This window comes from Onthophagus taurus, chromosome 2 (genome assembly GCF_036711975.1).
Source record: "Onthophagus taurus isolate NC chromosome 2, IU_Otau_3.0, whole genome shotgun sequence".
NCBI classification, from domain to species: domain Eukaryota; kingdom Metazoa; phylum Arthropoda; class Insecta; order Coleoptera; family Scarabaeidae; genus Onthophagus; species Onthophagus taurus.
In genome coordinates this window covers 13,437,996-13,452,930 of record NC_091967.1, presented here as the reverse complement: position 1 = coordinate 13,452,930, position 14,935 = coordinate 13,437,996, and the positions used below count along the sequence as shown (strand labels likewise).

General features: G+C 30.8%; 2 protein-coding genes across 8 annotated transcripts in view; both read left to right on the top strand.

The window, feature by feature from the left end:
* LOC111425851 (Muscle-specific protein 300 kDa) overlaps positions 1-5,074 on the top strand; it is a 112,447-nt gene extending 107,373 nt beyond the window's left edge. For 6 of the 7 annotated variants that reach the window (XM_023060129.2, XM_023060130.2, XM_023060128.2 and 3 more), the window contains 5 exons: positions 569-607; positions 673-1,045; positions 1,117-1,509; positions 1,918-1,976; positions 4,636-5,074. In XM_023060129.2, coding sequence (XP_022915897.2) covers positions 569-607; positions 673-1,045; positions 1,117-1,509; positions 1,918-1,976; positions 4,636-4,852 — 1,081 coding nt within the window. In that variant the 3' untranslated portion in view covers positions 4,853-5,074. The remainder of the gene's footprint in view (positions 1-568; positions 608-672; positions 1,046-1,116; positions 1,510-1,917; positions 1,977-4,635) is intronic. The other variant, XM_023060127.2, reaches the window with a different exon arrangement.
* A 4,139-nt stretch (positions 5,075-9,213) lies between these two features.
* On the top strand, positions 9,214-14,916 carry LOC111425896 (RNA polymerase II-associated protein 1). Its single transcript, XM_071194318.1, has 12 exons — positions 9,214-9,406; positions 9,461-9,648; positions 9,703-10,328; positions 10,381-10,919; positions 10,971-11,073; positions 11,135-11,275; positions 12,958-13,177; positions 13,227-13,375; positions 13,428-13,605; positions 13,660-14,052; positions 14,109-14,660; positions 14,712-14,916. Exons 1-12 carry the CDS (start codon positions 9,292-9,294, stop codon positions 14,892-14,894), a joined length of 3,387 nt encoding a protein of 1,128 aa, XP_071050419.1. The 5' UTR covers positions 9,214-9,291; the 3' UTR covers positions 14,895-14,916.
* Positions 14,917-14,935: the final 19 nt, after the last annotated feature.

The window sequence follows — 14,935 nt, the reverse complement described above, 5'->3', positions numbered from 1 at the left end:
GTCTTAAGACGGCTAAACCCGAATGATTCTAGTTCTAGTTCTAATTGTGATTCAGTGCTAGGTTGTTATATATTTTTATTGAACTAACACTAGATTTGGAACTAAGAGACGCACGGTTAAACCCGAATGTTTCAAGTTCTATTAGTTCTAGTACTAGTGTTAACTTTCACTAATGTCTTAAGAGATGCACGACTAAACTCGATCAAGATCTTTATTTTATGTTATGACCCTTGAGTCTCAAGCTAACAACATTGCAAACCACGAATAAAAAAAATTAAACATTTGCTAATTCAAAGTGTGAAATAGTAGTCGCATAATTATGCGTGACGTCACGAACGGTCCTTCGAGTTATGCACCAGTTCTCGGGGTGTGCATATTAAAACGGACTTTTGGCTATAACTTACCCGTTTTAGTCCATTGTATTGAAATTTTACTGTATTTTTTATTATTTCTCTTATTCACTGCACGTTCCCTCTTCCCTTTTTTATATTTCTTGATCTTCTAATCTCGCTATTGTGAATGTATTTCTATTCCATGCTACTTTCATCAATATAATATTCATCATCAGACCATTAATCTGTGATGCATACGTTTTTTATTGCAACCAGTAAGTTTAGTTAATCTCAAAAAGCCTTTGAAATAACAAAAAAAATATATTTTTTGATTATTTAGTGAAACTGGAAGGCTATTATGCCCGATTTGCACCGAAAGAAATTGGAGACAACTAGAAACGGATCTTTGGCGATTAGAGAAATGGTTACAAGCGGCGGAAGTACAACAAAGCACTCAACGGTCGGTTTCATCTAACACGGAAGTCCTGGAAGATATGATACAAGACCACAAACAATTTATCTTGGAATTGGAAAGTCATAAAAGCGTTTTGAAATCTTTAAATGTCGTTGGTACTCATCTTTCGGAACATAGCGAACAATCGGATCAGGCGATTACGTTTAGGGATAGGTTGGAGGATGGTAATCGTAGGTGGGATGCTATTTGTAGATGTGCGGTTTCTTGGGAAAGAAATTTACAAAAAACATTATTAGAGGTAAAACATTAAAATAATTCGAGGCTAATATTTAATTATCGAATAAAATAATAATTTATTATTTATTTTAGAACCACAATTTCCATACGTTAATCATCGATTTAGTACAGTGGTTATCAAAGATTGAAAAACGTATAAAATCAGCTGAACCGGTTGATTTAAATGCACAAGAAGCAGTTTTAGAAGCGAAATTCCGTATGTTTAAAGAGGTGAAATTCGAGATGGAACATTGTGAGCCGCGTGTATTGAGTTTATATGAAACGGCTAGGGCTTTATTCAAACCGAACGATGTGCCTGAAAAATTCCAATACACTTACGCGTCCGTAACCGATTTAAAAATGAAGCTACAATCGTTAATCAAACTCACCGGGATTTACTTGTTGAAGTTAGGGGCGGTACTTGGTAAAAGTGACCTCGATATCATCAGACCAGGATCACCATCCACTGTACCATTGACACACGACGTAAGTTTAACCAGCAGGTGTACAATATTATAACAAAAAAAATTTGTTCGTAAGGTTTTTAGATATTTAGGCCATTGTTTTCTTGAAATATTTATTTAGAAGCTTTAATTGTAGTACTACTTGACGCAATTTTTTTTGTAGTCTTTGAAGTTGATATATTATTTGTTTTGTGACACTATTTCGTTATTACTAGTAGAATCGTTATGTTAATTTATATTTACAAGAAAAAGAATTAATCAAGCGCTTTATTTATATACATAGAGATGTTTAGTTTATTTTTACTAATTTGTTGTACTTCTTGTAAACGTTCAAATTGGTTAATTTTATTTATCATCTTTCTTAATTATTATAAAACACATCGCCGTAATGTCGTTTCGCACTATTTCACCTTTGTTTGCGTTTGGACAGCTTCAGGACCGACCGAGTACTTCCGATGGGTCATCAGGCACGCGAGGCGATAACAACACGTAAATATTTCTTTTTTTTATTTTATTGTTTAGTTGTTTTTTTTATTTTATTAAGCACACAAAAAAAATTTTAAAATACTACACCGAGTTATATTTTAATCTCTTCAAAAAGCTTTAATGGAAAATGTAGATGATTTTATTTTTATTTTTTTTCTTATGAAGAGATTAAATTACAGGCATCGTGTGAAATTTTTAGAAGTCACATTCATAAACCACACGCTTTCGCTAATTATCATATCTTTTAATAAAGCACATTGTTTTTAAACAACTGAAACAATACATAACTAAAGGTATGTATTATTAACTTTTATTCTTTTTCAATACAAAAATAATTGAAGTGTTATGAATGAGATTAATTAAAGTTCGAAAGTACATGTACAGATTTAAAGTTTATGTAATAATTTCGATTTCTCTATTGTTGAATATCAAGTAAATTTATACAACAGATATATAGTTGTTCGTAAAAATATATGGCCATTTAACTTTAAAAGATTTAATAAGTCACTGAAGATATTATCATCTTTTCATACTGTGGAAAATAATTTTTTACAACACAACAAGGCCTTTGTTCTTATCGTCAATATGATTAAAGAAGTCATCTAATGCTGGGCTGGAAAGTTTTCCAAGCAGAAAGGTTTCATTCAATACTAGTACAAAATTAACGGCTTATTTAGATGAATTTTTCAAGTCAAGATCGCCAAGGTTTTCTTGGTTATATTGGCAACGTGTGGATGACCTTTATCGTGTTGTCACTTTTGCTAGATAACTTTATTGGCTGAGCGGTTGCCTTCCTTATTGGTGTACTTCTAAAGATATCATTTTCCGCCACTAGTAATGGTGCAGAACTCTTTACATGTGTCTTTGAGTTGATAGATGATGAGCATGCAAAAATAGAAGATTATGGATGTTTTCAACCTAACCATCTATTTTGTGCTTATGGAAAGCTATGTTGCAGAAACGTATTTTTGCATGTTCGCTGATACCTTACCCATCGGCGCTTCAGCCTCACCACTCCTCTCCAGTCTCCCTGCAGAATTCTCTGCGCGGTCGTCCCAGAAATCGTCGACCCTCAGGTTTCTGGTCTTATTCTCTTCTTATCACCATCTCTTCCGACAACCTCTCCATGTAGCTCAGCCATCTAAGTCTAGTCTTCCTTACTTCGGTTGTAAAAAGTGGCTCACCATGTAATTGGTATACTTCTGCGTTTGAGCGGATCCACCTTAAATTACTATCCCGAATGAGGCCATTAATTCGCCTCATTAGCACTCATGTCTCGCAAACGTACACAACTCTACTGTTCTATAAATGCGCTTCTTTGTATTTCTATGCAGTAGTCATGACCTGAGCAGGTGCTGAAGGCTAAAGTATGCTCTGTTTCCAGCTTTGATTCTTTCCTCGATCTTCTGCCCATTCTCATTGTTCTCTGTTAAGAGGGATTCCAAATATTTAAATGACACTACGTTTTTAAAGAGTATCCGACAACAGTGAAAAGTCGCCGTATCACAGTCCTTCCTCTAGGCATTAGCATATATTTTGTCTTATTCTCGTTAATATGGAAGCCAGCCCTCGACTTTTGTTCCATCTCCCGTAGACATATGCCCAGTTCGATTTGTCCCCTGCATAACAAGTCTATATCGTCCGCAAATGCCAGGCATTGCGTTGTTCGATTTAACAATGTTCCACTCTATCGTATTCCGATGCTTCTAATTGCCCTCTCTAGAGTCAGGTTAAACAACGTACAGAACAAGGCATACTCTTCCGTTGCGGCTCACCACAAGCTCTTACGAGACACTTCTGACCACCTTTATCACACTCCTGGTATTTGTCACTTCATCCTCACTAGTCGGATAAGCTTTTCTGGTATCGCGAGCATCCGCAGTGGATTGTATAAGTATGCCTACACTACTATGTCCCAGTCTGTAATCAACGAAAAGTTGATGCACAGGTATTTCGTATTAATTGTAAATATGTAGTCAATTGTTGACCTACTTCCAGGGCTTGTTCTAAAACAGTTCTATACATCTGGCAAGCATCTTTGTTAGTACTTTATATGTTGTGTTGAGTATTGGGATTCTTCTATAGTTTTCACATGTAATTTTTGATCCTTTCTTATCCACCAGACATGTCATGCTCACTGCCCAGCTACTAGACATTTGATCTCACTCCCACACTTCACGAGATGGTAGGTTTTCCTACTTTGTATGGCTTCTTCCACTTCAGATTGGGTCGGGGGTAGTAGAATTAATAGTTTATTGACTGGATGGGTTAAGTAATTCGAATGAAAACAACCTAGTCCAAAGTTACAAAAATAATTTCAAGTTTTGCAATAAAAGTAAAATATAATGTATTTTTACATAAACTTTGTAAACATGCCTTGAATCATGTGAATGGCTCCAAAAAGGAAATATTAATTATCATTTTTTTGTAAATAAGAAAAATTGTTTATTAATTCTAAAACGTACACAAAATTGAACATTAAATACCAAGTTTCACATTCAACTTTTTGTTCAATCACTTTAATAACTGCTAAATCATTATCAAAAACTAACACATCATACACTAAAAAAAACATTTTTTTTCAATAATAACTGGTGTGTGTCATATATCTTAGAAAGGTAATACTTTCATGAAATTAATCCCTTTTTGTAATTTTTTTCAGTGGTGGCACTGCAGATGATAATACAAGAAAACCAAGTAAAAAACGTTACCGTATAATAAAAGCATCGTTGATAATTCAAGCGTTTTTGTTGCTAATGCTTGGTATTGCCTCAATGTATCCTTACAACGAGGATGATGCTGGTTGTTCGTTGGTGAATAATATAGCAAACAGTTTGGCGCCGATGTTGCGATATCCGGATGGTCCACCGCCTGTGTAAAAAGTTTTCATAAACAAGAAGCTGAGAAGCAATTCATTCCATTTTTACTACTACGAATTAAAAATATGATGTTTTATTCCTATACGTCGATGAGCGGATCCTTTAGATTAAGCGTTTTTTTCTTTTCCTTTGATATATACCAATTTTATGTCACGATATACGAATCGATTTCTTTTTATTTTAATTTTTGACGAAATATATGGTATAAATTTATTAACGTAATAGATAGTTTTTTTATTTGTACTTGTTATTAATCTCTTCTTCGGTACGATAGTTTCTATTTCGCATTGTCAGCAACTATCTTGTCTTGTATACTTATTCGAAGACGCGACGCGCACATAATTAATAAATCATTAATACTAACGCTACGAGAATATAACATAACGTTTAATGAATAAAGTATGTATTGTATATACCTACATATAATTCAGACATGAAGAAAAAATACATAATATACATTACTATATATAAAGCGATAATTAATAAAAAAAAGGTTTGTGATGAAAGTTGTACGACGAAAAAAATAATAGCCGCGAAATCATCGAGGCGTGGAACACTCGTTGGTTTTCGGATTAACATGAAAAAAATATGTGATGCTTTTCTGATTTTAATTGTAAAGAAATATCGTGTTTAGTAACTCTCCATATTAAATGAGATATTTTTTTTGGATTAAAATCATTGGCAGTTTTTACGAATGGTTGCCTTAAAAAATATTTTTATTATTTCTTAACTCGTTTTTTTAGTCATTAAATATATAAATTAACCAACAAAAAATTGTTCGTAACTCTTTTACATTAAACATACAATATTATCTTTAATAACTATGTTTTTGTTGTGCATAGGTAGTGGTTTTCACTCCCCAATTGACTGAGTTTTTAAAGAGATAGGAACAATTTTTATTTACAAAAAAACTATATACTAATTTATATCCTATGGTCAAGGTGCTATATTTTTGTTAAATAGTATTTATAACTGTATTCCATTATGAATTACTATTATTATCCTTGCTTATGAAACCACATTTATAAAGTATGGATTGTTTTTCTTTTCTGTTTTCATTTTGCTAAACATTTAAAAATCTATAATGAATGTCCATGTTCCTGTATGAGCACGTGGATAGTATATTAATTTAATAAAAACCGTTTTATCAAATTTATTGTTGTTTTTTTAACTTCCCCTAGAACATATCAAGCGGAAGACGTTTCCAAAATGGGCACTCAAATTCCTACAGCAGTCTACCGGTACTTCTTGTAAGCCCTCAATTCTTACAACAGACTGTCAATTTTCAAAAGACACATTGCTTAAATATTGCCTTGCAGCAGCAGACTCGATACTGCTTGCAAGAGAGTACATACTGCTTGAACAAGATTATGCACTGCTTGAGTCACACTTAGCAGTGCATGAGCAATACTATTCACTGTTTGAGCAAGACTAGAATTGCTTGAAGAAGACTTGAAAAAGTGTATACGTTGTTTGACACTTGAACAAGACTGCTTCGAAAATTCCTTGAATATTAAAATATGTCATATTTTCATTGCAAAAGAGTAGATACTGCTTAAAATAGACTAAATTTTGCTTAAAAGATGCTATTTACTTGTTGAAAAAACTATAGGCGTTGTTAATAAAAGACTAGATACTTTTGGCAGAAGTATTGGCACCATGTTTGACAGTGTTCATTGCAAGCAGCTACATATTGATTTCACAAGATACTATTTGAAGAAAATGGGATTATTATTGGAGAAGACTAGAAATTGCTATTAAAAGAAATATTGCTTGAATATTAAAATATGTCATATTTTCATTGTAAAAGAGTAACTGCTTAAAATACATTAAATTTGCTAATAAAAGACTAGATACTTTTGACAGAAGGGTTAACACCATGTTTGATAGTTCAACATGCTAAATAGCAGAAAACTAAATATTGCTTTCACAAGACTAGATATACTGTTTGAAGAAAATGATATTATTACTACAGAAGACTAGAAATTGCTAATAAAAGATATATTGCTTGAAGAACTACATATATACCGCTCGAAAAAAAGTAAGTTCTGCTTGAAAAAGATCAGGTTTTGTTTGATAAAACGTATACTTACTACTTGATAAACACTATAGATACTGCTACTACAAGACTAGATGATGCTAGCAAAATAGTACATACTGTTTTACAATTGAAAAGACTAAATACTGTTGGATGGAAAACAAGATACTGCTTACAGATGAGTATAAATTGCTAATAGGAACTAAAAATGTAGAAGACTTCTTAACGCTTAAGGGATACGCATTGCTTGGAGATTGTAAAAGGCAATATTCTCACAAATAGAAAAATATTGCTTGCAAAAGATTATATATTTCTTGAAGAGTAAATATTATTTGACGATTACGAAGACCACAAAATGCATGAATAACGCAAAAAAACTGCATTGCTATTGCAGAAGAATACACTGTTTGAACATACTGCTTGAAGAAGTCGAGATTCTTCTTGCAATACACTACAAATTGCTAATAAAGACTGAATACCGGTTGGAGAAGATATTACACACTGTGTGTTGATTGATGATGGCAATATCCCAGTAAACAAGAAACCTCTGTGAAACATTTCAATTTTAACGTACAGTGAATTAAATGAAACATCTTAGAACTACGTTTCATATACGTGACAGATACGATTTTTACGAAACGTATCTAAAGATATGTATCAAATACATTTCAGTAGAAATATTTATGAAATATCATTAAAATATGTAGCAGAAACATTTCATTTGAAACATTTCGCTACAAATGTGTCTGAAACATGTCTGGAATATCTTTAGCACCGCCTGTGAACGTATGTACAAACATTAATTAATGTTTGTAAACAGAACTAACCTAAGGTAACATTCCTTCACGGTTTAATTGACAGTTCAAAAGAAAACTTCACGCTATGATTGGCATTACTAATTACTAAAGAAAACTTCACGCTATAATTAATGTTTGTAAACAAAACTAACCTTACGTAACATTCCTTCACGGTTTAATTGGCATTTCAAAAGAAAACTTCACGCTATGATTGGCATTACTAATTACTAAAGAAAACTTCACGCTATAATTAATGTTTGTAAACAGAACTAACCTTACCTAACATTCCTTCACGGTTTAATTGGCATTTCAAAAGAAAACTTCACGCTATAATTAATGTTTGTAAACAAAACTAACCTTACTTAACATTCCTTCACGGTGTAATTGGCATTTCAAAAGAAAACTTCACGCTATAATTGGCATTACTAATTACTAAAGAAAACTTCACGCTATAATTAATGTTTGTAAACAGAACTAACCTTAAGTAACATTCCTTCACGGTTTAATTGGCATTTCAAAAGAAAACTTCACGCTATGATTGGCATTACTAATTACTAAAGAAAACTTCACGCTATAATTAATGTTTGTAAACAGAACTAACCTTACGTAACATTCCTTATATGGCTTGAATATTGCAAAAGATCAGATTCTCATAGCAGAATTTTAAATAGTTTTTGCAGAAGATTAATTATTCTTTCCAGAAGATTCATTCAATACTATTTCCAGAATACCAAATAATTTTTGCAAGAGTTGATACACAAGTTGCATACAATGGCAAAAGGAAGCCCAAAACTTGAATTAGTAATGGTACTGTAGACTTAATCGAATACTAAAACGCGAAATAACCGTATGATATTCTATTAAAAAAACATTTTTATTAAAATGTTGCAAACTAATGTTCCAAACATTCTGTGTATCTTCTTGTGTGTTGCCATGATATAATAAACCGAATTGGTTGCAAGCGACTTCTCTTAAATTAGACTAAATTAGCAAAATCATACAAGCTATATAATGAAACTGCCCCCTTTTCTTTATCTTTTAGGATTTGGTATCCAATTTTCTATGCCTTAAGGCAACAACTTTGCCAGGTTTTGAATAGAAGACAAGATTTCTCTTATGTCCATTCAATATTGTAAATGTGCATTCTAAATTGTGTGTTTCGCAAATATTCAATGCTAATGAAATGAGCTGGTTTTCAGATAGTCAAAATAGTTTTACTTAGTATTTATCCTTGAAACCATTTATTATGGCTTCTTTACTTACTATTGCTCATCATTTGCATTCTTTGGCTCTATATGACTGTGAATGGAACTTCCACGGTGTTAGGAAGTTCTTTGACAATAAGAGTATTTATCAGATTTGATGAAAAGATATTTTAAAATTAACTAATTTTTCAAATGATGATGTTTACCTCTTATCATGAGGTTTCGTCCAAATTACTTCGAAGTAATAAAAACATCAAGGTATAAGAAAAAGGACTAAAATAAATATTTAATTAATTTAATAAACAAATATTTTCTGAAATGATTCTAACCTCAATATTTTGATGTCAACTTCGCACAATCGCAGTAAAGTTAACTACCAAAATAAGATTTATTTTAATCATGTATAAACGTCCTCAACCAGGAGAGAATGATGAAGATATTATTAAACTACAAAAAGAGTTTTATGAAAATAAAGTATCACAAAATATTCAACCAGCAGCAAAGTTTTCTGCAGGTTTTTATTTTTGAGGTTATGTTTTCTTTCAATTAATTTTTAATTTTCACAAAGTAAATCCACACGATCCACCACCAGAAGTAGATCAAAACGATGAACCCCCACAACTATCCAATACGTTTGAAGAAATACCAAGCTTTCCCAATATTGGAAATATTGTAGAAAACCCAGAACAGAAATTGCAACTTTTCGAACCCAAGTTTTTACAAAAATCAGGATTTCCTGCTGCGAAAAGAAGAGATGTAAGTTAAATACATTAATAATTAATTTTTAAATATCTTATTACATGTTATTAGACCTCTTTAAAATCTGCTAAAGGTAGTATATTTTCGCAACAAATCAAAAAAATTAAAGTAGAAAATGCCAGTACATCTAAACCTATAGATATTCAAAAAGCTTTACCTGGTGAAAGTTTTGTATTAACTGGAGAAGATAAAGATACCATACACCAAGAAAATGTTAATATCATAAGTCAAATGACACAAGAAGAAATCATAGAAGAACGTGATCGATTACTAGCAACAATGGATCCAGCAATTGTGACTTATTTAAAAACAAGACGACAAAAAGCTATCAAAAAGGAAGCAATAGAAAAAGTTGGTGTCATTGAAGAACAGAAACGTGCTGCTGAAAACATAAAAATGGATGATATAGAAGCAATTTCTGATATTTTAACACAACCGAAAGCTGAAAAGTGGATTCATTTTGATAGAATGGAAACTTCAAAATTGGCTTGGATGAAAGATATTGATATAAACATGGAAAAAAGTATCGCTGGGTATGAAGCCAGGTTTGATTTTAACGGATTTTTATGCCCATTTGAAGAAAAAGAAATAAATGAAAAAAATCGAGCTTTGTATCATCATGGTGAAGAACCAAATCGACCTGGATATACTTTACAAGAATTATTCCAATTATCCAGGTAAATCAAATTTATTTTATTATTTATTTATCTTATTATTTTATTCTTTAAGGTCAAATATAACACAACAAAAAATAACTGCTTTAAATTCAATAGCAAACTTATTATCATTAGAGTCATCAGGAATATATGATGGTATTGTAGATATCCCAATCGAACAAATATTTTTTGTTCTACGATTTTGTTTTGATGATAACAGTCCTTTTGTTTTAAACGCCGCGGTTAAAGCATTAAGAAATTTATTTTATTATCCAATAGACGAAGCAAGTTTAGATAGTTTGCTTGGTTTTTGTATTGGAAATGTTCAACCAACTTTATGTTCAGAAGAAGATATTGAAGACGATGAAACCGTGAATGATCAACAGTTAGCTGAAACAAATTTGGTTAAATGTTTAGCACGTACTGAAATATTAACCAGAATAAAGTACATAATAAATACTGTTAAACCACCAATTGAAACAATTTCTTATGTTTTGGAAATATTGATTAGATTAAGTAGAGATTCAATGAGAATTGCTAAGAAAGTTTTTGGTGATGATGATTTAATAGGGTGTATTTTGCAACATTTTGTACCGAAAGTTTATAAAGAAAGTAAGAATTTTGTTATTAATTAAATTTGTTGTTGTTTCTTGATTTTTGTAGATCTCTCAAATTTAAATTATGGGGTTCCAATGAAACAAGCTGTTAAATTATGTAGAATATTATCTGGTAGAAGTAGAGATATTGCGGAAAAATTTGTTAACAAGTAAGTTTTGAAATAGAAATATTGCTTTACATTTTTAATAATTATTTACTTGTTATTATAGATACAATATTATGGATTCAATAATAATGTATATATCAAATCAACATTTTTCTGCAAATACAATAGGTGTACAACTTCAAACAGAATGTTTACATTTTTGGGCAATTTTAATATCTTATAATTTTACATATGAACATTTTACGTAAGTAATTTTTTCTTTCCAATCCATTCAGCTGTTCAGTTATGTGCGCTTTGGCCTACAACCATGAGTGATACTTGTGGTAACGAATTTGTATCACAGGCGAAAACAACGAGTCTGACTTATGGTTGTAAGCTAAAGAGCACATGGCCCATGCAATTGGGAAATGCACATAACCCAAGGGGTTAAAGATGATATATTGCTGATGACACAAGAAAACTCTTAACTCCATTATTTTCTAAAAATGAGGTTTACAGCCATTATAAGGTAGTTATTAAAAACTATGTCTGCAACAATTTTCATAACTCAACAAAAATTACTTATTTCTCTTTACGAATTTCTTGTATCATCCAGCAGCCTCAAAGCGTTTTGGAATAACTCTTAACAAATTTCGCATAAAGTATTGTTTCTCTTAAGTTGAATGTGAGATCAAATACTTAAGTTTTTAACTTAGTTCTAGTCCCTAGATCTCTTGATATACTTCTTTATTACACCAAAAACGTCTGCCAAGTGTTGTCATTTCGGTAATGTTGGTTTACTTGAAGTCTTGAACTGCTCCAGCTATCAGTTTAATATCATAATTAAATGTCGTTTACGTTAACAGTAACATCGTAACTACCTGTTATTCAAGATGGTACCTAATTGAGAAGGTAGTGCTGCTTTGGGATTTCTACGCCTTTCTTTCTCCACTCATGCCTGCACTCTTTGATTCCGAGGCTCGTCCATGTCTCGTCACAGGTGATAATTTTATGCAGAAAGCTTCCCTTTCTTTTTCAAAACTAGTTGGAAGCAATTGAGAAATGCGAACTCGTGCGGCTTTTGATTTGAGATTTTTCTGAAGCCCTACTGCTTTTTAATGATTTATTACACACTTCCATAGCTGACACCAAGTTCTTCTGAAGTTTTTGAAGTACTGTAAAGCGGCGATCCCAATAAGTGTAATGTTTTCATTAGTTATACTGATGCACAACACATTCATGGCGTTGCCAAACTTTCATTCTTGACTATGAAAGGGTAGCTTCCACGAACTGGGCATGCAATCTGCGGCTGGTTGGGTTGTGTAATCCTGAGGGTTACTAAATTAAGCACGGAACAAGCCGGTTCATGTGGTTTCACTAAAGCCTCGTTTATATTTGATTAACTAACGTATTAATGTACAGGCTGATTACAATAATTTCATTTGTTTCCTTTTTCTCATCAATTCGGCCTAACAAGAAAACTTGCGTGCCTATATTTAAGAACCCTTACATATGACTATGACGGGTTTGTGCAATACAAGCATATAAATAGCACACGAATAAAATTAGAGTTCCAACCCCATTCGAAAACCTACCTTCACCCCATAAACCAAGGATTCCATCATCAAGACTATCAAAGTTTTTATGACAATATTTCGTACCAATAAACAATAATAGTGTACGTAATCAGTTTGTTTTTTGTTCCTGCTATTTTTGCAAATAATTCGTACAAAATGTATTTAAAAGATTCTCAATCTCTTTCCTTTAAACATTTATTTAATTGTCAACCTAAGTGTTTTTAGAACATTTTTTTTATGGTGTATTTTCATTTCCTATCTTGTAACTCCCATTACATTTAATGGATAAAAAAAAGATTGAATCAATTTCGCAAAATTGATTCATCAATAAATAATTTAATTACCAATATCGATTATTTTTATTTTTCAGGTTAATCGAACCAATTCTTCTACAAACAATTAATTTTCATTATAACAACACAGATTTAAACACATCCTCTTACTCAATGCAAGGACATTTTGGGGCAATCATAAATTTGTTAACTTGTGTTGCAAAGCAACAATTTTCCTTGATTTTGCCTTACCTACAATTGATTAATTTGTGTTTAGAAAAATATATTCACCAATTTTGTTCTTTAAATAACTTTTTGGTAAGATTTTTACTTGTATTGTTTAGAAATAAATTATTTATTATTTTAGTGTGGTAAATTAATAATAATTTCTTCATTATTACAATTTACAAGCTCAATCATTTATCATAAATCAATTGTAAACGGTGAAAAAATTAATTATTTAATCAAAAATGTATTAAGTTCTGAAGGATTTCAAGTGGTAACATCAAAAATAAGGTTTGTTTCATAAAAAAAATATTATTTTCAACAAATAATTATTTATTTTTAGATCTGGTTCTAATATTTTAACATCACACGAAACACACAAACCATCAAAAAATTTAATTTCAGTTGAATCTTCAGTTTGGAACGCTTCAGAACATATTGTTCCTGTTTTACAAACAAATAGTTGTATTCCATTTTTAAATTGTTTATCAAGTTTTATTAAGAATACCGATGATAAAGAGGTAAGGTTTTGTTGAGTGTTGATTTTATTCAATTCAATTTTTTTTTTATTACAGTTGAAATTACAATATCTAAATCATAATAATATAAAAGATTATTTATTAATAATAGAAAATCATCGTAAATTTAATTTAACATCGAACTGGTTCACAAAAATTGAAAGTGAATTAATTATGAATTTATTAAAAATATCTTATGATATTCATCAAATGTTAGATACTTCAACACATTATGTTATAGCAGTGAGATGTTTATGTATATTTAATTCTCAACAAAAAGAAGATATAGAATTTTTGTTTAAAAATATTATTTTTAATAAAAATTATTATCCTGGAGATATATTATTAAAAAATCTTAACATCGCCGAACAAGAACCATTTGTTAATGAATGTTTAAATTATTTGGATCAAATTTTTGAAACGTACATAGAAGTATTAGGATTAAGAAATGTAAGTATTTTATTTCTATGTGTATTTTCCAAATAATCATAAATCTTTGGTTGTAGGAAATTAAGAAAAATAATTTCTCAATAGATGTTAAGATAGGAAATGTTATTCCATTAGATTGGATTTATAGCCCAATAATAGTTTTATACGCCAATAGTCAAAAAAATGAAATTACCTTATCCGAAGATAAAATGGTTTTTATTATTTGCAACTGCCTAAGATGGGTTTTTATTTATGAAACATACTTTTCTGATCTCTCTTTAATGATTAATCCAACTGATAAATTCTGCCGATTAGCTTGTGTTTTTCTAACGAGTGACGATGTATTTTTTGTACCAGAAGTGCACGATATATTAGAAAAAAATTTAAAGCTTTTTATAAAATCTAATTTGGATGATTTAGATTTCAAAAAATCCGTGCATGGTTTAAGCGATTTCCAGGATTTATACAAACAATTGTTGGAACAATATCAAGGTGTTAGTTATGGAGATAATCTTTTTAGTAATTTCATTTTAATTCCATTGATGCAAAGAGCTAATTTGCAATATAGAAAAACATTTTGGTCTGAATACAGTGGTATTACACAAATATGTAGAATTACTACAGAAAATGTAAGTAAAATTAATATTGTTATGTAGTTATTTAATGTTTTTCTGTTCTAGTTGATGTGCTCTATTAAAATATTTTTGGAACCATCCGAGACGGATATTTCTTTATTAAAATGTTATAGAAAGTTTATATTAGGTAGAGCAGTACCGGATGATAGAGTTTTAAAAATTATCTCAAAATATCATCTGGATACTTTTGTAACAAATAAACGTGAACAGAAAATGTCACAAAACTAAAATATATACTATTTTTTAACAATTTAAGCTATTATTTATTT

Excerpts from the sequence above, each read along its gene's own strand:
- LOC111425896 (XM_071194318.1), top strand. The coding sequence starts at position 9,292 with ATGTATAAACGTCCTCAACCAGGAGAGAATGATGAAGATATTATTAAA. Across the intron at positions 10,920-10,970 it reads ACCGAAAGTTTATAAAGAAA|ATCTCTCAAATTTAAATTAT; the intron begins GTAAGAATTTTG and ends TGATTTTTGTAG. Across the intron at positions 11,074-11,134 it reads GCGGAAAAATTTGTTAACAA|ATACAATATTATGGATTCAA; the intron begins GTAAGTTTTGAA and ends TTGTTATTATAG.